The sequence below is a fragment of the Macrotis lagotis genome, chromosome 1 (assembly GCF_037893015.1).
Source record: "Macrotis lagotis isolate mMagLag1 chromosome 1, bilby.v1.9.chrom.fasta, whole genome shotgun sequence".
Classification (NCBI taxonomy): Eukaryota; Metazoa; Chordata; class Mammalia; order Peramelemorphia; family Peramelidae; genus Macrotis; species Macrotis lagotis.
This window is the reverse complement of record NC_133658.1, coordinates 583,873,611-583,896,403: the sequence shown is the minus strand read 5'-3', so window position 1 is coordinate 583,896,403 and position 22,793 is coordinate 583,873,611. Positions and strand designations below refer to the sequence as shown.

The 22,793-nt window shown below is 37.1% G+C and overlaps 1 protein-coding gene across 1 annotated transcript in view; it reads left to right on the top strand.

Moving 5' to 3' along the window:
* The window catches only part of RAB6B (RAB6B, member RAS oncogene family), a 168,709-nt gene that overhangs the window by 108,898 nt on the left and 37,018 nt on the right, over positions 1-22,793 (top strand). The window contains exon 2 of the mRNA XM_074214802.1: positions 490-548. Within this exon, the coding sequence (XP_074070903.1) occupies positions 490-548 (59 nt within the window). The remainder of the gene's footprint in view (positions 1-489; positions 549-22,793) is intronic.

Here is a 22,793-nt window from a genome sequence, read left to right as displayed (position 1 = left end):
GGCTTTGCCATTTATCTCTACCTATAGAACCTGGAACAAATCATCACACTTTTCTGGGTCTGAGTTCCTCCTCTGTAAATTGAAAGGGGAAAATAATTCTTTCAGCTAAAAAATACTTTGACTTAATTAGCTTCCCAATTGGATGATCTTGAACCTTCTGAGTTTCTTCTGAATTAAGAATTCTTTGAAAAAAAAGTTATGATTTCAATGAGAGGATAATTCCCTTACCTCTGAGAGGCTCTCTGTTATTAGATTTTTAGGAAATTTTTTGGCATCTCTTTGCAAGATTCCTCTCTAAATGACTTGAATTGTGGCAAAGGTGGGATAGATGTTTTTGGTTTTTATCATTAATTTCATTTCTTCAGCTCTGACAGGGATTTAGTTATAGCAAGGACTGGTATTTTTCTGACTGAAAAAAGTGTTAAAAAAAAAAAGAAGCAAAGAACTTAACTTTGGAATGTTTAACTGGAATATCATCTTGTTTTACAGTTGGGAAGACATCTCTGATCACAAGGTTCATGTATGACAGCTTTGACAACACATACCAGGTGAGGTCCTTTTCCCCTTCAAATGAGGTAAGACGTGGAAAGTACTTGGTGACTAGGAAGTACTATACAAATGTAAACTGTTGTTATTCAATATTCTATATTGTTTTTACTATATGATGTTATAGCACTTCATAATATATTGCATTGTATATTACACTATGCTATATTATATCATATTAAATCATATTATATCATATTATATCACATCATATCTTGTATTATATTATGCTATACTATATAATATATTTTATCTTAAGTCATATATAACATTTTATATTTTATTATAATTATATTGTATCACATATTTATCAAATATAAATCATAATATAGCATGATGTTCAGAATAAAAATACATTTAAAATATGTTTAATATCCTATTGCCATAGCATAGTATATGTCATGTCACATGCCATGTCATGCTATCTAATTGTTATGTTTTATTATGCTTTATCCTTTACTATGTAATAGAAACAAAAATTCTAAATTCTCTGTTATTCAAGAGACTTTTCACCTTAGATCCCAACACATACTTAAGGAAAATGGTAGAATTTCTTTCCTTACAGATATTCAAAGTCAAGATAATCACATACTTCTCTCCTATTTGGGAGCAAGAGTTTGGATGAAGTGACCTCTAAAGTGAATAATTCTCAAAGTGTGCTCAGAGGACCATTTAGCATCCATAAAAATTATCCCAATGGTCTATGGGGCTTCTCTCTTATAATACAATGTCACTTCTTTTATCAAACATTATTTGATCCAAAGATGTGAATTTTCCAGATAAGTGAAGCTTAGCGTTGAAACATCAAAATGTGTTTTATTTAGTAAATAATTTATGAAAATTTCTCAAATATTTTTCATGTTTTAATGATTTCCTCAAACAGAAGATTCTGAACATATTTTTAAAAATCATTTATTTTTATTCTGAACTTAATAGATACCAGAGAAGATTTTTATGCATTTTTATGGTAGCATTTATTTTTTCCTCATCCTTTCAATATACCACATTGAAAAAAAAGAAAATAAAAGTCTCTGTTTTCATTTGTTTGTTTGTTTTAAAATAAAAGCCTTTGCAATAAGTATGCATAGTCAAGTAAAACAAATTCCCACACTGGCAAAAATTTATTATTTTGTATCTTGATTTTATCATGTCTGTGAAAAGGCAGGTAGCATACTACATCACCAATCCTCTGGAATCACAATTAATCACTGCATTGATCACCATTCTTAAGTCTTTCCAAGTTGTTTTTTAAAATGTTTTGTAATTATATAAATGATTCTTCTGGTTCAGTTTATTTCACTTTGCATTAGTTCACTTCACTTTGCATTAGTTCACAACAGGTCTTTCCACATTTCTTTATAATCATTTGTTTATTTTTTGTGGTTCAATAATATTCTATTGCTTTTGTTTACCATAATTTGTTTAGCAATTCCCCAATAGTACTTTCAGTTCTTTGTTATTATAAAAACACTTGCTAAAATAATTTTAGACATAGTGGTCTACCTTCTTTCATTGCTCTCATTGAGATATAGGCCTAGGAGTGGTATCACTGGGTCAAAGGGTATATAGAGTTGAATGACTTTTGAAGCATAATTCCAAATTTCTTTCCAAAATAGCTGGATCAATTCAACAGTAAATTAGTGTGGGCAGCTAGGTAGTAGAATGGCTAGAACACTGGCACTGGTGTCAGGAGGACCTGAGTTCAAGACACTTAATAATTACCCAGCTATGTGACCTTGGGCAACTCACTTAACCCCATTGCTTTGAAAAAATAAAAAAACCCCACAGTATATTAGTGTACCTGCTTTCTCATAGTCCCTCCAATAATTGACATTTTCCTTATTTGTCATCTTAGCCAATCTGATGGGTGTGAATTGGAGCCTCAGAGTTGTTTAAATTTACATTTCTCTAGTTATTAGTGATTTGGAGACAATATAATTTACCTTCCTTTCTAAAAAGATTTTGAATGAACATTGAAAACAACTTTTATTGTCCAATCAAATATATAACAATTCTCTGTTTGCTCTTTTAGTTTTGCCATCTTCTTCCTTACTCAGGTTATAGCCCTATCTTTATGAATTTAAGAACAGTGATCTAAGGAGCAAATTGTCTGGTATTGGGCTTTTGTAGCATCTACTTGGGGCACTTAAGGGCCTTTCTCTCCATTATAGGTCCAAAGTTGTGTTTAGAAAGGTGTGTGGAGGGGATGCTAGGGAGCTAGGTGGTGCAGTGTATAGAGCAATGACCCAGGAGTCAGGAGGATCTGTGTGACCTTGGGCAAGTCACTTAACCCCAGAAGAAGAAGAAGAAGAAGAAGAAGAAGAAGAAGAAGAAGAAGAAGAAGAAGAAGAAGAAGAAGAAGAAGAAGAAGAAGAAGATATCCAGGCAAGGAAACATATACATGGGAGTGAAAATTATGACATATATTGGAGAATAGCAATTCTTGAAGAGCTTGGGCAATAATGACTTCACACAAAGTCAGTGACATTTGTATCTTCAGTATCTCTGAGCCCTTCTCCACTTACTTGAGGGACTCTGGGAATTATATGTGAATCTGAGCTTTAGTATATTGCTGTTTTTGAACTGCTATTATGCCATGATTTCTGTGACTAAATAGGGAAAGAAGAATAAAAAAAGCCCAAAACACCATGACCCCAGGGTGGAGTTGAGAAGACTTGAGTTAAGACAGAAACATCTTTCTAAGACAGTAGAAAAAAACGTACTGCCTACCAAAACTTTTCATGCAGCCATACATTTCCCTCCCAGCACACTCAACAGAAAAAGAAAATAAATCATGGTTTATGCCTGCTAGGCAGACAATAGTCATCCCTCCAGGCTGCCCAGTCATGTGGTTGTTCCCCAAGGGAGGCATTAACTGCGCTAGAGAAACAACATGTCATAGGGGAAAGATTCCTGGCTTCGTAGTCTGAGGACCTGCGTTTGAATATTGCCTCTCATTCTAGATCATAGTCCTAGAATTGGAGAGGACTTCAGCCGTCATCTAATCCAATATCTTCAAAGATGAAGAGCCTGAGGCCTAGGGGAGTAAAACAACTTGCTCGAGGTCACACAGACAAAAAAAGCAAGGGAAAAATTTGGACTTAGGTTCTCTGACTCCAAAGTTCTAATGACCTTTGAAAACAAATCCTCAGGACACTTACATGACTCAGTGGATAGAGCACTGGCCCTGGAATAAGGAGGCCCTGAGTTCAAATTTGGTCTCAGACACTTGCTGTGTGACCCTGGATAAGTCACAATCCCAATTACCTCAAAAAGCAAAAGGATAGCAATTCTCATAACTTACTTTAAATCCAAAGTTCATCATTCTACTGCTTGAAGACTAATTTTCATTCTCTGTAACATCATCCAACTGATTTATTTCTATTATCCTATTGCCCCAATGAGATCCTCTGACTTGCAATGAGGTAATTGTGCAGCACAGTGGAAAGTGCACAAGACTTGGATACAGAAAGACCTGAATTCAAATCCTGCCTTGGAGACTTTAGTAATTGTGTGACCCTGCACAAGTCACTTAAACCTCTCCTAGACTTGATTTTCCCATTTGAAATACGGAGATGATAATAATAATGGATATTATGATAATAGAGATGATAATGGCAAAGTAACTGTAAATGAATTAATGTAAGTAAAGCACTCTGCAAATCTTACACTACTTTATAGATGGTAGCTATTATCATTACCCAGGCAAGGAAGATGAGTAAGTGGTCAGGTCTCTGAATCAAGTAGGTTTTCTGTTTTGTTTATTGCCATGTCCCCAAGGTGCTGCATTGTCAGGATTTTTATTGCTTCTGTACACCTGTTAAAAATAACTCCTTAGCTTAAGGGTTTTTCTTTAGCATTTCTGTTCTTGGTCACTGCAGGGATTTCCTGAAGTTGAGTTCTATTCGGAGGAATATTGCTAAAATAAAAAGGCTGACTCATCCTCTGTCTGTTTACCACCAGAGCCATACCAGGCAGGGCATTGGGATCTGGATCAGGAGATCTGGATTTCTTGCTCTGACTTTGCCACCAAAAGACTGTATGATATTGGGTAAATAACTTCATCTCCCTAAATATCAGCTTCTTCAACTGTAAAAGTGATAGTTTGGGCTGACTCATCTCTTTTCTTTCAAGTCTTATGATCTATGATTATGATTCTGTAAATTTAGTTTGAGACTGGGATCTGGATCAGGAGCTCTACCTTTGCCACCAAGTGTCTAGATAGAGCTGTAAGTGGAGAGGCCAAAAGCTAAGTACTGAAGGAGGTGAAATTTATATCATTCTAGTTATCTAGCTGACTTCATTTCAGAATCCCCATTCCTCCCCACAAGTCTTTGTCTCTCTGTCTCTCTGTCTCTCTGTCTCTCTGTCTCTCTGTCTCTCTGTCTCTCTCTCCTCTTTCTCTATTTCTCTCTTCTTCTTTCTCCCTTTCTTCTCTCCCTTTCTCCACCTCTCTGTCTCCCTATGTCTTTCTATGTCTCTGTCTGTCGGTCTTTCTCACTTTTTCTCTCTCTTCTCACCATCCATCTCACTCTCACACACACTTTGCCCCAGGTATTCTGTGTTCTTTTGTTCATTAGCTTAAGTGCTTTTCTACTTTCACTCTCTTCCCCCATCTACATGGGTTAGAAAAGATAACATAAATTAATTCACACCTTGACTGACATGATATCAGATCAGACTCTCTAAGACCCTCTCCTACATTTCTGACACATGTAATATGCACCACCCAGAATCAGAAAATCCTTTGAGGTACCAGTCATAGCTCCCGGTTCTTTCCACAGACTCTGTGGCAACTGCTGTGGTTTGTCCCCTTTAGAGGTAGTGTCCCAGATTCTTATGCTAGTCTAGCACTGGAATTTTTTATCATTTTTTGAGTTTTTTTTTTTGCAATCTGGGGAAACATATAGATCTCTTTTAAGAATAAATTTTAAAAGCATAAAATAAAATACATAAGATAAAGGAAACTAGTTATATTAAAATATAGTCATTTTAAAAACTGAGATCCAAGTTCAGAGACTCCAGATTAAGATCCCTTGGTCTTGGATTTGGTAAAAATTTTTCAGTTAGATCATGGCTCAGCCCCATCCAACCTCTTCATCTTTGAGCATCTCTATTGTACACAGGTAGACTTGCATACAATTATTTTTAATTGATATTTTATTTTTCCAATTTCATGCTATGGTAGTATTTCAACTTTCTTCCATTTGCAAATTTATGTTACACATTTTTCTACCACCCTCCCTTCCTTCCTCTTCCCTTTGATGATGTTGCATGCAGCTCCTAAATAAGTTTTATTAGGAATGAATAGAAGTAACTGACATAATCATCCTTATATCTGGCATCCATTGCCCAGTAGATCAAAAACCAGTCTCCCTCCCCTATGCCATCTTTCCTTTCCATGATCAGCCAGTGAAGGCATTTGTTGAAGATTTTGTCACTTATAGCAAAACCTCTCCCAGAAGATCCATGTCTGTATTTCTAGCTACTAGAATTTCATTGATACAATGCCAAACACCCAGTTGCTCAAGTAAAGAGGTCTTCAGCTATCTCAAGTCTGTACTTTTTCATGGTCTCAACACCCTTATCACACCAGGAAAATGTTAGGGGGTGAAGATTTCCTTCATCAAGCCATCAACTACCTGAGATGTCCTTCCCAGGCCTGTCCAAGCACCAGCACAGGGAAGGTGCAGGCCCTTCTTCTTCTTCTTTTTTTTAAGATTTTGCAAGGCAAATGGGGTTAACTGGCTTGCCCAAGGCCACACAGCTAGGTAATTATTAAGTGTCTGAGGCTGGATCTGAACTCAGGTACTCCTGACTCCAGGGCTGGTGCTCTATCCACTGCGCCACCTAGCTGCCCCAGATGCAGGCCTTTCTAGCAAGGTATTTTGTGCTTTCCTCAATCCCTCTTATTCAAAATTGGTCCTTTTCCCATCCCTTCTGTAGTTCTTTCCATTGTTACACAGTGGGATTTTATTCTTAAAGGTTCCCTTATATCTAGGGCTCTATGGAAGAAGCACAGATATTAAACTGAGAGCTTAAAGTCCCATCCCTCCTAGAGGTATTTTTATAGGAAACAATTCCTTTTCCCCACAATTACAATCCTAGTGAAGGAATTTTAAGCATCATTGATTAGCTCAATGACAAAAATTATTTTGGGAGTCAGGGTTTTCCTGATGTACCTAAAAATAAATGCCTTACATATAGACTGGACCTTCTCTTTATTGACACTCCCATTGGCCCACAAATGGATTAGTTCAGCAGACAATAAAATTCATCAGAATGAAAAGAATTAACTTTGCTGGAACAAATGTTGTTTTCAAAACAGGGAAAGAAAATGTGAACTGTGTCACAATGTGATATGTAAAGAGTCATACCCAAATCCCCCCAGCAAAAAAAAAAAAACACAAACCTCTTAGACTGAGATGAGAAACATATCATTCCATGTTTTTTTGCCTATTTATAGACTCACTCTATCAGATCCTTTACAAATAACATAGGTCTTCATGGTGCTTGCTTTCTCCTTTACCAAGGGAGAGTATAGTGATGATGTGCGGTCTATGATGTAGATGGGTACTAGGACAATAGAATTAGTTTCCCAAGGGTCAGAGATCAATTTGCCCTGAGCCTTTTGATGAGTCTGTACCCTTTGATGGTTTTGTGCAATGGGCAGTCATGGTGATGGTCTACATACTGAAAGCAGAGCTATTTCTATGTGAGGCTAACTGGACTATGTGGGAACAAAATTGTGACCTTGGCTTTATTAGTATCATGTTCTAATTGGGCAGAAATAAAAATAGCTGTCCCTGATCTCCCCTCACCGTGTGTTTGTGTCAGAGTGTTAGGTATCCTATAAAGACATTGTCTGAGAAAGGTATCCACTTCATCCTTTCCTTTTTTATTATATGCTTAATCAATTTACAATTTTAAACATAAGCTTACACATACAGACATTGATGGTTTTTGACAATTCACACTTAGAACTTCTCATCCTGCACACACATGCATCATCTTCGCCTTAAAGACTTTTTTTTCTCAATCTGAGATAATTAGGTTGTAGTGCAAGACTATCAGTGATGAACAAGCCTCTCTGACCTTGACTTTTCTTTGCATCTCAAATTCTCCCACCCCTATCTACACTCAAGAGAATGTCACTCAGATATTTCCAGGCCAGACCTCCTTTTCAGTTTCTGCTCAATTGTCAACCTTTCTGGGATCCTCTGGTTTATTTTTAGATTCTCACTAGTGTTTCTCACACTTCCCAATTTAGTCTCCTCTCTGCATTTATAATCAAAGAATTGGGCTTTTTCCCCTCCTGTATTTTTATCAGTAAAGATTTTCCAGGTTTGTCCTAATCTCCCTCTTCTATCTGTCCTGAGCTCCCTTCATAGCACAGTGTAATGATTAACATTGGATCTAGAATCAGAGGACCTGGATTTGAAATCTAGGTTTCCTATTTGCTAGTTGTGAGTTTGGGCAAGTCACATTATCCTTCTGGAACCTGGGCTTCCTCATCTGTGAAATGAGAAGGTTATATTAGGAGATCTCTAAGGTCCTTTCCTTTCATCATCATCATCATCATCATCATAATTGAAAACAACAATAAGAATTGCAACTTGAATTTAGAAAGTGCTTAAAAGTTCACTAAGTGTTTTACAAATATATCTCCTTTGGTCTTCACAACAAGCCAGGGAAGCAAGTGCTATCATTATTCTCATTTTATTGATAAGGAAACTGAAACTTGCAGAGGTTAAAAGTGACTTGCTGAGAGTCACAAGTATCTGAGATGAGTTTTGAATGTAGGTCTTCTTGACTCCCAGTGTGCCTGCCAACCACTATACCATCGATTGGCTTTCATAATCTCTTGATATATGATTGATATCCTACAACTTGAACAAAAAGTGCCTTCATACACAATATACTTCAATAATCATGAAGCTTGAAATTATGCAGTTCTTTCAAAAGATTAAAAAAAAGCTCAAAGCACTCTATAATGAATTAGACAAACATTTATTAGGCACCTATTTATTTATTTAGCATTTATTCAGCACCTACGATATTTTCAAGGCCCTGTGCTTACTATTAGAATGCAAAATAAGGGGGGGGGACCAATTACTGCTCTCAAGGAGCTAATTGGGTTTTCCAAGGGCCAGTGATAATAAATATGTTCTTTTTTTCTTCTCATAATATTTTTATCATTTTCCCCCAAAATAGGCAAAAAACCTATTGCTTCTAGAAAATGGCTTCTTTTTTTGGATTTATGGATCTTACTAAGTTAGCTAATAATAACCATTAATTATGCTAATATTCAGGTAGCAAACCTCATAGGTTCATGTGATGAGTTACCATATACAAATGGTACTTGGCTAGGTCTCAAGACCTGAGTTCAAATCCAGATTTACATACTTGCTAGCTGTGTGATCATGGGTAGGTCATTTAACATTTGTTGACCTCAGTTTCCTCCTCTGTGAAGCGGGAATAATAAAGACCTGCTTCCCAAGGTTGTTGAGAGATAATACTTGTAAAGAATTTTGCAAGGCTTGAATACCATGTAAATGTTAACTATTATTATTTGTTCATTGACTAATGAGTATGAGGAAAACAAATTTTTTGTCTTGTGTTTTGTTGAATCTGAATTTTCTTTGATGTAACAGTTTTAGTACTAAGTACCTTTTCTGTTAGACAGGTGGTAGAAAGGTGTTGCCTCGGGCTGTTGGCAGATGGTGGCAGTTTGGGAATAGGCAAAATGGGTAATTAAATGAGGATGCCAAGTTGCATGATTTACACTCTCTCTCTCTGCTAAACACTCCTTCAAACAGGAGAGAAGAAGAAAAAGGGTGAAGGAAAGCATCCCACAATACTTTGGGATTTTTTTATTATGTTAAAATGAATTTATGCCTGCAAGAAGAATGGTGAGACAATATCCCAATTACTCTTCCTACACCTTTGGAATGTGCAGAATGCCTTTTATTTTGTTTTTGTTTTAAAATAAAAAGTCATGTCTGTATACTTCCTTTTTCTTTTCCTAAACCAACAAAAGCAGCCAGGTGGCTCAGAAGATAGAATGCCAGTCCTTAAGTCAGTAGGACTTTAATTTGAATATGACCCTCAGATATTTCTTAGGTGTGTGACCTTAGGTGAGTCACTTAAGCCTATTTGCCTCAGTTTCCTCATTTGTAAAATGAGTTGGAGAAAGAAATGGCAAACCACTCCTGCGTCTTTGCTAAGAAAAACCAAATGGGGTCTTGAAACATCAGACACAACTAATCAACTAAACAACTGAACTGGAACTGAATTATAGCTTGATAACATGAACTTCATCTGAAGGGTCAAAAAAATTTTAAAATAGAAAAGGATCATCTTTCTGCACTTTACAGATTTAGCCCTGCACACTGATCTTCAACAGGCTTAAAAGAAATAGAATAAACTTAATGACTTTTTTTTGACTTGTTTTCATGAACACGATATCTGTTGTAAAGGAGGGATGGGGAAAGACAAGACTAAGCAAGAAATGTCCTCTCTCTTCCCTTAGAAACTGATCTATTCCTGATCCATGTCCACATTTTCTATCTTTACTCTCACTATGTCTTTCTTTTCCTCTCTTTCTTTCTTCCCCTCCTAAAATTTTTTTTAAAGTAAATCAATTCATCTATAGTCTTCATTTTGGAAATATTAGGTAATTTGTCCATTGTCAACAAATAAGAAAAAGTCTGAGATGGGATATGAACTCAGTTCTGTTGGCCAGCAGTCTTTCCCATTATAATATGCTTCTTAAGTCAGAGTCAGAGGAGTAGTTAGGTTGCTCAGTGGATAGAGCACTGATCCTGGAGGCTGGAAGACCTGAGTTCAAATTCAGCCTTAGACACTTGCTGTGTGATTCTGAATAAGTCTCTTAACCTCAAATGCACCACACACAAAAAGAAGAAAGAAAAGAAAATGACAGAATCAGGAAAAGAATGAAAAGTACCATCACTACATGATTCAGAATAATGTAGATTAGATTGAGGACCTTATAAGGGGAAAAATATTAGAGAAGAAGCATGTATATAACTAGAACCTGTTTTAAACAGAAACTCTACTATGTGCTTCAAAATATTATCTCATTTCATTTTCACAACAATCCTGGCAAGTAGGAGTTATTTATCTTCATTTTACAGTTGAGGACACTGAGGCAAGTTAAGTGACTTGCCAAGAATTACACAGCTAGTGTAATTAAGGCCAGGTTTGAACTGGGATCTTACTGATTCCAAATTTAGCACTCTTTCCCCTTTGCTATTTCCTTGTTTCTGCAAATTGGCAGCATCCCACACTCAAACCACAAACTAAATGATTAAGAAACTGTAATTAAAGTGTTTTGTTCTTTAAGGCCAAGCAAAATGAGTCTGGTCCCTCATCTCCATGGTGGTCATTCTGATATTTGAAGACAGTTTTAAAAACCTATTAAAAATAAGAAAAATACAGGAAAATTAAAACTTTAAGAGGGAAAAAAAACCAAACTTGGCTATCATGCCACATGATTCATAATGAGCTTATAGTCAATGAAAGCTATAATTTCTAATAATGCACTGTTATTACAATAGGTCTCCCCCATCATTAGCAGCTGACTCTTTAAAATATATAAATGCAGGAGTTTACATTTATCTTTTATTAAATTTTATCTTGTTAGGCATAACCTTTGCATTCTAGCCTATTTATATCTTTTTGAATACTAATTCTCTTATCCAAAATATTAGTTATTGGGGGCAACTAGGTGGCGCAGTGGATAGAGCACCAGCCCTGGAGTCAGGAGGAACTGAGTTCAAATTCAGCCTCAGACACTGAATAATTACCTAGCTGTGTGGCCTTGAGCAAGCTACTTAACTCCATTGCCTTGCAAAAAAAACCCCTAAAACAAAATATTAGTTATTCCTCCCATCTTTGAGTCATGTGCCAACTTGATAAGCACATCATCCATTTCTTCATACAAATCATAGTTAAAAAATATGGAACAGGACACAGCAGTGAAGAGTCCTATGGCATTGCCAGTAGAGATTTGCCTTCAGAGCAACTAGTACAAATCCTGAGGAAGTAGGACTCAATCCCCAAATATCTTACTGAATCAATAAATAAGATTTATTGTTCCTTTTCACTAATAGGGTGATACATGCTGAAAGATTCAAGTGATGCAATGGAGAGGAACCAGAATTTGAATAATCAGCAAGCGTTTATTAAGTGCTGCCTACTGTTTCCTGGAGTTTTAGGGACACAAAGACAAAAGCAACACAGTCCCTCTCCTTGAGGAGTCTCTATTCTGTCAGGAGAGACCTGTACATGATCAACTATGCACAAAATAGATATAAGATCATTTGGGACCAGCTAGGTGGCATAGTGGATAGAGCTCTAGACTTGGAGTCAGGAAGATCTGAGTTCAAATCCAGTCCTAGACATTTACTAGATGTGTGACCCTGGGCAAGTCACTTAACCCTCTTTGCCTCAGTTTCCTCATCTATAAAACAAGCTAGAAATGGACAGGATAAAACCACTCCAGTATCTTTGACAAAAGCAAAACAAAATGGGATCATGAAGAGTTGGATTTGACTGAAACAACTAAACAGATCAGAAATGGTAAGGGTCTGAACTAGGGAGATGAGAGGTGATAAGAGAGAATTCCACCCATGTGCCCTATTGATCAGGCTTCAGGAACTGACAAGATGTGTGACCCTGGGTCAGTCACTTAACCTCTGCCTGCCTCAGTTTCCTTTACTGTACTATGAGGCTAATAACAACACCTACCTCACAGGGCTGTTGTGATGAATATATGAGATAATATTTGTAAATCACTTACCACAGTGATATATAATAGGTAGTCAGTAATTGCTTATTTTCTTCCACTTTCCATTCATCTCTTAAATCCTTCAGAAAGAGCACTGTACTCAGATAAAAGAATTACCTTCCTATCCTAGATCTTTTTCTCCCTATGTGATTCCATGGCATATCTCTTCAAGCTCCAGAATTCCAAACATCTCTGAGCCCAAGTCACTCTTCCTTTTGATACTTCTATATCCTTATGTATAAAAATAAGTGAAAGCAGTGATAGCCTAGATTGCTTGGCATTTGATGTGTCTGTTTTCCTCATGATAACCTTTGATGGATGCTTATGACATCTGGCACCCTATTAAAGGGCATGCTTCAATCTGCCATCTTGAAATAAAAGATCAACTGATAAAGAGTTTCAAATTCTTCACCTAGTTTCCAGTGAATTTTAATAAAATTCAATGAGTAGAGGCAGCTCCAAGGAGAATTTTATTGCTAGCCACCAGGAACAGGTGGAATCAGGAAAAGCAAATGGTATGACTGCCTAAGGTTGGAGAAGGAATCCAATTACCTTGACGTCTCCTGTCCCCATGTCAGAATTCCTTCTGCTCTTTAGCCTAGAGCAAGGACAAACTGTGGTCCCTGCCTGCTCATTCAGTGAAGTCTTTCCAAGGCTCCTCTCCCTTCCCCCAAAACTGCTCACTTGCCAGTATGAAACCTTATTAACTTTTGCCAGCCTCATTTACATGCTAATTTGCATGGAATTTGCCCTGATACTTCATCCGATAGTCTGTTCAAAAAGCACAAATAGAAACCTTATTGTAATGGGCATCTTCTTTCCAGGTCTGCTTCTAAGTCTATGCCTTTGGCTAAGTATTTGCCAGTTTCTGGGTCAGGATTGGGGGACAATACAAACACACTGGGATTGGTTTTCATTTCTAATAGAGAAAGAATTCACAATCAATATATGCAAATTACCATGCAAATTACCACTGGAGATTTTATTACTGTGGCTTGTTGGAATATGGCTGAAAAATGATTTCACTTTTTAATAAATGTATATTACAGAGAAGACTCCAACATGTATTTTACAAAAAAGATTTTCTTTCCTTGGGAGTTTTTGTGCTTAATTTAAGCTTTCATGTATAGGCAATATGTCCAATAATTCCGCAACATTCACATTCTATAGGCATAATGTACATTTTATAGGTGTATGAGTTGCATAATTGATCAAGATTGGGCTTATAATAGACTGAAATGAAAACCACCTGTGTATTTGAATGTAGGTGGAAAATTGATGCCCTTACTAAAATGCCTTGCATTTTATTTCTTGTTAAATGTCTGCCACTTTTCATGATTAGTGTAACTTCTAGACATGAAAAAAATAAATGGAATTAAAAAAAAGTACTTTTGGGTTGCAAAGGTTCTCCTCAAATCACAATATGAGGAAAGAATAAAACAAGAATTTATTAAGCCCCTTTTATCTGTCAGCCATTATATTAAGTCTTTTTATGGTAAATATTAGTTCATTTTATCTTCTCAACACAACCCTGGAAGATATAATTATTCCCATTTAATAGTCAAGGAACAGACAGAGGTTAAGTGACTTACAAGTAAATATCTGAAATTGAATTTGAACTCAGATCTCCCTAACTTCAGGTCTAGCTTTCTTTCCACTGTACCCCTTAGTACTCAGGGTAGACTATGATTCATCTTAAAAATATCTTAATCTTAATTTGGAAGATTAATCCCGAAACTCTTTTTATCACTGACAACATGAGGTCTCTACTGAGGTGAACAGTGGTTATGACTTGATGAAGTCATTGATCCTTAAGAATTAAAGATATTGACCCTTTCTAGCCTTATGAAAAAGATCTAGGAGGATTTTTCCATTATAGAGTATACAGAGAGGTCACCTAGCAAACTGATAAACCAGCGCTCCTGAAAGAGAGGGTGCAGCAGACTTTGGATTCTATGGGTTGTGTTACCTCTTTTGGAAAATCCCAGTCCTCAAAGTGTTCTTTATTTGGTCTGAGAATTCTTTCCCTTCAGTTATTACAATAGCCCCTCAGCTCAACTTCCTGACTATAAGTATTTGCTCCCTTTTCCAAGTCATCTTTCAAACAGTTACCAGATTAGTCCTCCTAATGAATAATACATCTGACTCAAATGCTTACAAACCTTCTATAGCTTCCTTCTACTGTCAGAAGAAAGTCTAACCTCTTAGGCCTTCCACAATCTGCCTATGATATGCTTATCTAGCTTTATCTCATACTTCCTTTGCTATATAGCCATTCTGTATCAGAAGGTGAGACTTGAACTCGGATCTTTCTGACTCCAAGAAACAGCTCTCTCTTTCTCTCTGTCTTTCTCTCCACTATACCTCATTGATTCTTGATTATTCTTGACCAGAAAAAGGGGTCTTAACCTGGGTACCATGAATTTTTAAAAAAGCATATTTTGATACCTGCATCTGGTTACAGTCAATGGAGTACAAAAGACCTGAGTTCAAAACCTGACTCTGAACACTAACTGTGTGACCCTGAGTATATCACTTTAATTTTTGTTTGTCTCCATTTCCTCAACCATAAAATGGTGGGTAATACCTCACAGACTTCTTCTGAGGACCAAATGAGATAATATTTGCAAAGGGCATTTAGCTCTTTAGTCTGGCACATAATGGACACTATATTAATGATGCATTTTACTATCTGCATTTTAAGAACATTATTCTGAAAAGGGGGTCCATAGTCTTCACTAGACTGCCAAAGAAATCCATGTTGCAAAAAAAATAGGTTAAGAACGTCTGGTCAATTAATTTCTGGCTTCCATTTTTTGCACATGTTATCCTTACCTTCTCTCATTCTTCCAACTAGGAGGAGCTGCTCCTTCCTCTGAGACACTAAAGAGTTTATTATCCCTCTCCTCCTCCTCCTCCTCCTCCTCTTCCTCTTCTGTATTTATCAAGTTTCCATTTTGTTTTTAGTTTCTGATGAACATTTCTTCTCTCCTCTTTCCATGAGATCAAGGAACTATTTTCTCTTTATCTTTGTACTTCCCCACACCCACACATATACACTGAAAACAGTGCTCTGCACACAGCAGGCACTGCATAAATGTTTGCTAAATTGAGCTGAATCAGAGGTACTCTTGCTGAAGAGCACAAAGATAAAATGTTTTTCATGCTTATGAGTGTAATGGAGATCAGAGTTGGAGATTTATTCTGCTAAGTTTTTCCTTTGGCTTTTTTTAACCTGCCCCATCCATAACAACAATAGCAACAAAAATAATAACAATAGTAGTAATAATAATAATAGCAATCATATGTAACTTAGGTATTGCAAATTGCTTTACAAATATAGTCTCATTTTATCCATCTGTATATGACTCCTTTTCTCTTTATATATAGTTACCCTCGTTTATGTAAATGGTTTGCCCTGGATTTGCAATGGCCTTTGCTTAAGCAATGGCAAACATTCTTGGATACTTACCTCCTGGGATCTCCTAGGTTTGGATTCAGATTTACTCCTTGCTCTGCTAAGGTTGCTTGACCAGTCCCTTTTCATTTTAAATACTTCAAACCTTGCTTTGTCTTCAAACAGAAAGAACTCTGGCAATCCTCCCCGTCTACCTCCAATACAACTGAACCCTTCAAGATGTGGCTAAGCTAGATAGATAATGACTTAATGGATACGCATTTTGAGGAACTTCCCAAGAAGTGCAAATTAACTGCTTCAATTTTTAAAATGTCATTTTGTGGTAAAAGTGTAGTTTCCTGGAATTCAACTCTGTCCCACCTTTTTCCTTAGTTACTTCCCCATCAATCACCTTGCCTACTACTGTTCTCTGCTTCCCACTCCTAACCCACCTCCCAACCCTCTACCCCATTTTCCTTTCTCTCCATTATGAGAATGAAAGTCACTTTTCACATAAACACCAACAGTTTCCCAGCCTTCCAAATGACTTGAGTCTAGTATTTTTTTGCTAATCTAACTAGCAAACTTGCCATACACAACACACCAATAAACACATATACACATACACACACTCCTACCAATACGAAACAATATTTGTCTAATTTCTCTATTTCTATCCCCAATACTTTACACAGTGCTTTGTATATAATAAGCATTTAATAAATGATTTATCATCCATCCATTCATTGTCCTAGGAAAATGGCTTTTTGCAAAGCGATGCTAAAATCTGTTACCTCTCAGAATCAGCTTCATCTTCTAATAATCCTTTTTTCTAAATTGAGATATACTTTCAGACCCATCAACCCACCAGTCTTTTCCTGAATTTCCAATATCTTATCTGTCTAGGTTATATCCCATAAGTGTCTATGGGGTATCCAACACTGATGAACGTCCCTCATAAATTAAACAACAGTTTTATGGAAATTCACTCCTGGCAATGTCTTTCTCTCTTGTAATAAGGAATGAATTCTATCGGCCTGGGTATTTTTCCAGTACCTTTATCACTTCTGTGCATGGTGTTCCTATTCCTTGCCAGGTTTCATTGGCATTCAGCGTATTTCATGAGGGCCTTTCCAAATCAAGAGAACCAGATTGAATGAAGTCCAGGACTGAGAATCAGGAAAAGAAGATTCCAGACTCTTCTTTGCTACCAGTTCATTGCATCACTCAGATTCGCAAAATGTTAGCTGGGGACAGCAACCTAGAAATTGTTGAGTTCAATGGGAAGTAGGATGGTATCATACAGAGACTGCTGTATTTGGATCTTGAAGATCTGGCTCTTGCTGTCTGGATGAAATATTTGATCTCTATGAACCTCAGTTTCTTCAGGGAGTTACACTAGACAACTCTTTTTTTAAAAGATTTTATTTATTTTGAGTTTTACAATTTTCCCCCTAATCTTACTTCCCTGCCCCGACCCCCCACAGAAGGCAATTTGCCAGTCTTTACATTGTTTCCATGGTATACAATGATCCAATTGAATGTGATGAGAGAGAAATCATATCCTTAAGGAAGAAATATAAAGTAAAAGAGACAGCAAGATCAGACAATAATATATCAGGGTTTTTTGGGTTTTTTTTTTTTTTTTTTTGTAAATTAAAGGTAATAGTTCTTGGTCTTTGTTCAAACTCCACAGTTCTTTCTCTGGATACAGATGGTATTCTCCATTGCAGACAGCCCCAAATTGTCCCTGATTGTTGCACTGATGGAATGAGCAAGTCCATCAAGGTTGATCATCACCCCCATGTTGCTGTTAGGGTGTACAGTGTTTTTCTGGTTCTGCTCATCTCACTCAGCATCAGTTCATGCAAATCCCTCCAGGCTTCCCTGAATTCCCGTCCCTCCTGGTTTCTAATAGAACAATAGTGTTCCATCACACACACACACACACACACACACACACACACACACACACACACATATACATGTATATATGCCACAGTTTGCTAAGCCATTCCCCAACTGAAGGACATTTACTTGATTTCCAATCCTTTGCCACCACAAACAGCTGCTATGAATATTTTTGTACAAGTGATGTTTTTACCCATTTTTATTATCTCTTCAGGGTATAGACCCAGTAGTAGTATTGCTGGATCAAAGGGTATGCACATTTTTGTTGCCCTTTGGGCATAGTTCCAGACTGCTCTCCAGAAAGGTTGGGTGAGTTCACAGCTCCACCAGCAATGTATTAGTGTCCCAGATTTCCCACATCCCTTCCAACAATGATCATTGTCCCTTCTGGTCATATTGGCCAGTGAGAGGTGTGAGGTGGTACCTCAGAGATGCTTTAATTTGCATTTCTCTAATAAGTAATGATTTGGAGCAATTTTTCATATGACTATGGATCGCTTTGATCTCCACATCTGTAAATTGCCTTTGCTTATCTATTTGTCAATTGTGGAACGGCTTTACTAGACAATTCTTAATCTAATTGCAATAGATAAAAGTTAGAATGAAAGCAGGCATTTATATTTCCCTGGAGGATGAGAGAACCTTCTTCCCTATAACCTTGTGAAGTTGCAAGTATTCCTATCCATTTTACAGATGGGGAAACAGAGGCCCAGAGAAGCCACAAAGAATCATAGAATTGGACAGGACTTAAAAAATTACACATTCAATCCATTATCTGAACAAAAACACCTTCCTCTACATACCTGACCAGTGGTCATCCAACTTTGCTAGTAAAACAGAATTAACAAGTGAAAAAGGCAGGATTTCAACCCAGGCCTCCTGACTTCTAGATCAAGGAATGCAAAGTCATCTCATCACTTTGTACTTCAGTTCCCTATCTGTACCAATGGGGATGTCATAAAGCTTTCCCTCATTTCTCAGTTTTCTTAGGATCTTAAAAAGGAAATGATAAGTTCTTTCTCTTGTTTCCTTCTCTCTAATAGTGGTACCACCATTGTCTTCCTCACTCTTCCATACCTCCTTGTCCACTTAGTCCTCAAGTCCTACTGGTTCTTATTTTAAAATTCCTTTTGCATCCATCTCTGCCTTTCCATTTCCACTATTCCCCCTGAGCCATCTGCTCTCATATAGACTATTTAAATGACCTCCTAACCAGTCACTACATTTCCAGTTTCTCAACTATCTCATCACTCCACTTTGATCATCCTGCACAACTTTCCTAACTTCATCTTTTTAAATCACAGTTCTGATCCCATTCATTAAGTTTTTTTTATCAGTCATGTCTGATTCTTTGTGTTCCCATTTGAGGTTTTCTTGGCAAAGATACTGGAGTGGTTTGCCATTTCCTTCTCTGACTCATTTTATATACAAGGAAATTGAGGTTAACAGGTTAAATGACTTGCTCAGGGTCACACAGCTAATGTCTGAGGTCAGATTTGAATTCTATCCAATAGCTACTCTGTTCCAAAAAATTTGCTGGCTACCCAATGCCTACCAAACAAAATTCAACTACTTCATTTTGGCATTCATGGTTCCTCATGAGCTGGTCCCACATCATCTTTCCAGTCTTATCATTCTCAAGCATACAACTTAGATGAAACAGAAGTACTCTCTTTGAACATACCCACTCTTTTCCATGTCTGCTCCTTTTATCCCAGCTTCCAGTCTACCTTAAATTATCTCCCTTAGATCCACACCTTTTGAAATCGTATTTGTCCTTTAAGGACAGCTCAGATGTCGTCTCCTCTACAAAACCTTCCATAATTCCCTCAAACATAAATGGTCTCTCTCTCTCATCTGAACCTTCAGAGCATTTTCTTTAAACCTCTTTTATGGAATATATTATATTTTGACTGACATGGTAATGTTTGTACATGTATTTCAATTCTTCAGCTAGATTAGGATAGAGATACTCATCTTGTATCCTTCAGCATCTAGCACATACTGGTAGCTGTCCAATAAATACTCATGAATCAAACAATTAATGCAAGTTCAGTAACTGGGCAGCTAAGTGGTGTAATTACCAGTTCAAATCTGGCCTCAAGACACATTAGTTATGTGATTCTGGAAAAGTCACTTAACCCTGTTTGGCTCGGTTTCCTCATCTGTAAAATTAGCTGGAGAAGGAAATGGCAAACCCCTCCAGTGTCTTCACCAAGAAAATCCCAGATGGGGGTCAAGAAAAATTGGAAATAACTGAGACAAGTTAATAATAAAAACTCAGAAAAACCATCTACAAAAAATGTCCTATTTGACATTTAAAAGCCTTCACAACTTGGCCTATTCCTATTTTTCCACTTTTCTTATTCTTTATTCCTCTCCACACACTATGCAATCCAGTAATGTCTGCCCTCCTATTATATTTTCTCACCCAGGACACTCCTTCCAGCAAAGGGCCATTGCACTGACTTTCCCTCTTCTCTGGAATTTTCTCCACCCTCAACTTCAAATCTTTGCTTCCTCCAAGATTCAGTTCATATCTTCCCTTCTGTAGAATGGAGGGAGGCCTTCTGGATCCTTCCCACCCCATCCCCCAAATACTTTCCCTTTGAGATTACCTTATATTTACACTACAGATATATCCTCTATGTACATAGTTGTTTGCTTCCTTTAGAATATAAGCTCCCTGAAGGCAGGAATTTTTTTCTTTTTTCTTTTCTTCCTTTTTTTCTAATAAGCCTATAGGTTAGCACAGTGGTGAACACATGGTAAGTTTTTAATAAATGCTTGTTAACAGACCAATTGATTGCTAAACCATGGAGAGATTCCAGTCTTTAAGGAGAAGGTTACTTATCAGGATCTAATAGTGGTGGTGTGAAATCTGTGAGCGTGCCATAATGCCCTAGACTTTCCCTGTAATGATTGCTGCTCCAGGCTGCACAGTCCAGTTTCCAGGCTGTAGTTTTTGTTCTTTGTAATTTGGGGATGTTGATGATGCTAAATGAATAGAACCCTTTAACTTGTAACCAAGGGACCAGCCACTGACCTGCAGAAACATCCTCATGTCTGGACCAGGCATAAAGAGCTAGCACATTTTTCTTTTAAAATGAAAATGGTCTTCCCCTTAAGATCATCAGGCCGACAGATTGTAGGCTAATAGCCATGGAATTAACAGACTAAAAAGGCAGGCAGGATGCGGGCTTCTTCTCACATTCACTGGCACATGCTGGCACTTGGACTGAAGGAACAGGCCTTCTGGTCTGCAAGGTCTCAGGGATGGCATCCGAAGTTAAGGAATTTCAGGGAGGAGAGGAGAAGCAGAAATCATACACATACTTCAAATGCTTTGGGAACAAGGTACTTGGTGAACCTAAATTGGAAGTATTAGGAAATTCATTAAACTTTCAGATTTTGAGTAGTGGGGAAGGGGCTCATATTTATGATTTCATCTATATAGTGAACTCCTGGTAGGCAACTCCCTCCACCAAAGCAGGTCAGCACTGTTTGGTCTTAGAAAGTTGCCACAGGAGTAGGATGCCCATGACCAATGTGCATCAGAGGTGATTTGAACCCAGGTCTTGACATCTCTTAGAACAGCTACATTTCTATTACAACTCCAATGTCTTTCTAATCTTCCTGACAATAACAATAATATGATTATATTTGTATAGCTTCTTATAGCTTACAAAACACTTTCTCATCTCAGATAGTACATAAATAATACAAGCCTTGTTGACCCCATTTTATAGATGAGAAAACTGAGGCTTAGAGACTTTCGGTGACCTACCCAAAGTCACACAACTAATAAGTGAGTCAATAGATTTGGAATACTGAATTTGAAACTCCAGGACCTGGATTCTAATCAGGACCTAGATTCTAAAATTAAAATTTGAATCTATTGTCTACTTATGTGACCATGGGCAAATCACTTAACCTTAGGACTCAGTTTCCTTGTGGGGGAAAAATAGGTGGATTGGGCAAACTGATCCCAATTGACAGAGCCAAAACTTGAAACTAAATATTTTGACCCTCTCACCCCCATGTCCAATGTTCTTACTTCTCCATCATATTGTTTTTTATATATGGTCAGATTTATATTACAATAATAATAATAATGATGATGATGATGATGATGATGATGATGATGATAGCCAGCATTTATATGCATTTTAGGATTTGTAAAGTATGTCTCATAGGACATCTCATTTGATCTTTACAATAATGCTGGGAGGTAGTAATTATTTTCCCCATTTTATAGATGAGAAAACTGAGGCAAAGAGAGATGAAGTGATTTGCCCAGGTCAAGTAGGCTAATGAAGTGACTGTGGGCAAGTCACTTTACCTGTTTGACTCAATTTCCTCATCTGTAAAATAAGCTTGAGAAGGATTTGGCAAACCACACCAGTATTTCTGCCAAGAAAATTCCAGTTGGAGTCATGGAGAGTCAGATTTGGCTAAAATGATTGAACAACAACAGTAAAGGTCTAAGTTCAAATTTGAACTCAGATCTCCTGTCTCTAAATCCAGGGTTCTAGATCTCTGTACTTCATACTGTGCTCAGTTCTAAACTATATACTTACATGGATACAAGAGCATGCTAATGATGAAAACTGGGAATTTTTCAAATTTATCTTATTTTTAATTTATGGAAGAAGATAAGCATTTCAGTAACATAATATAATGAAAAAAGATGGTTGTGCATGAAACTGCAAATCTATTATGTCCAACTTATTCCTTTTAAATCTATAATAAAATATGATGTCAATTTTTTTCCCTTTCTCCCCTCACTCCAAATTGCTGCCATTCGATAGGAAAGAATTACAGAATTATAGATGTAGAGGGAGAAGGGAGTTCAGAGGCCAGCCAATCCAAAACCCTTCATTTAAAAAATAAGGAAACAGAGCACCTGAGAAATGAGGGTGCCAATGTCAGATGGGTGACAAGGAGTTTGGCCAGGATTCAAAGCTCTTCCACCCATGACTCCAGTTTGCTTTCTTCTGGACATGATAATGTACCTTCTGTACATGAAATATGCAGTTATGCAACCTGGGGAAAAGGTGCTTGAAGCTGACCTATATGTCTTTAAATGTACTAAGGGTCATTAGGTAGGAACTGACAATAAGTTGT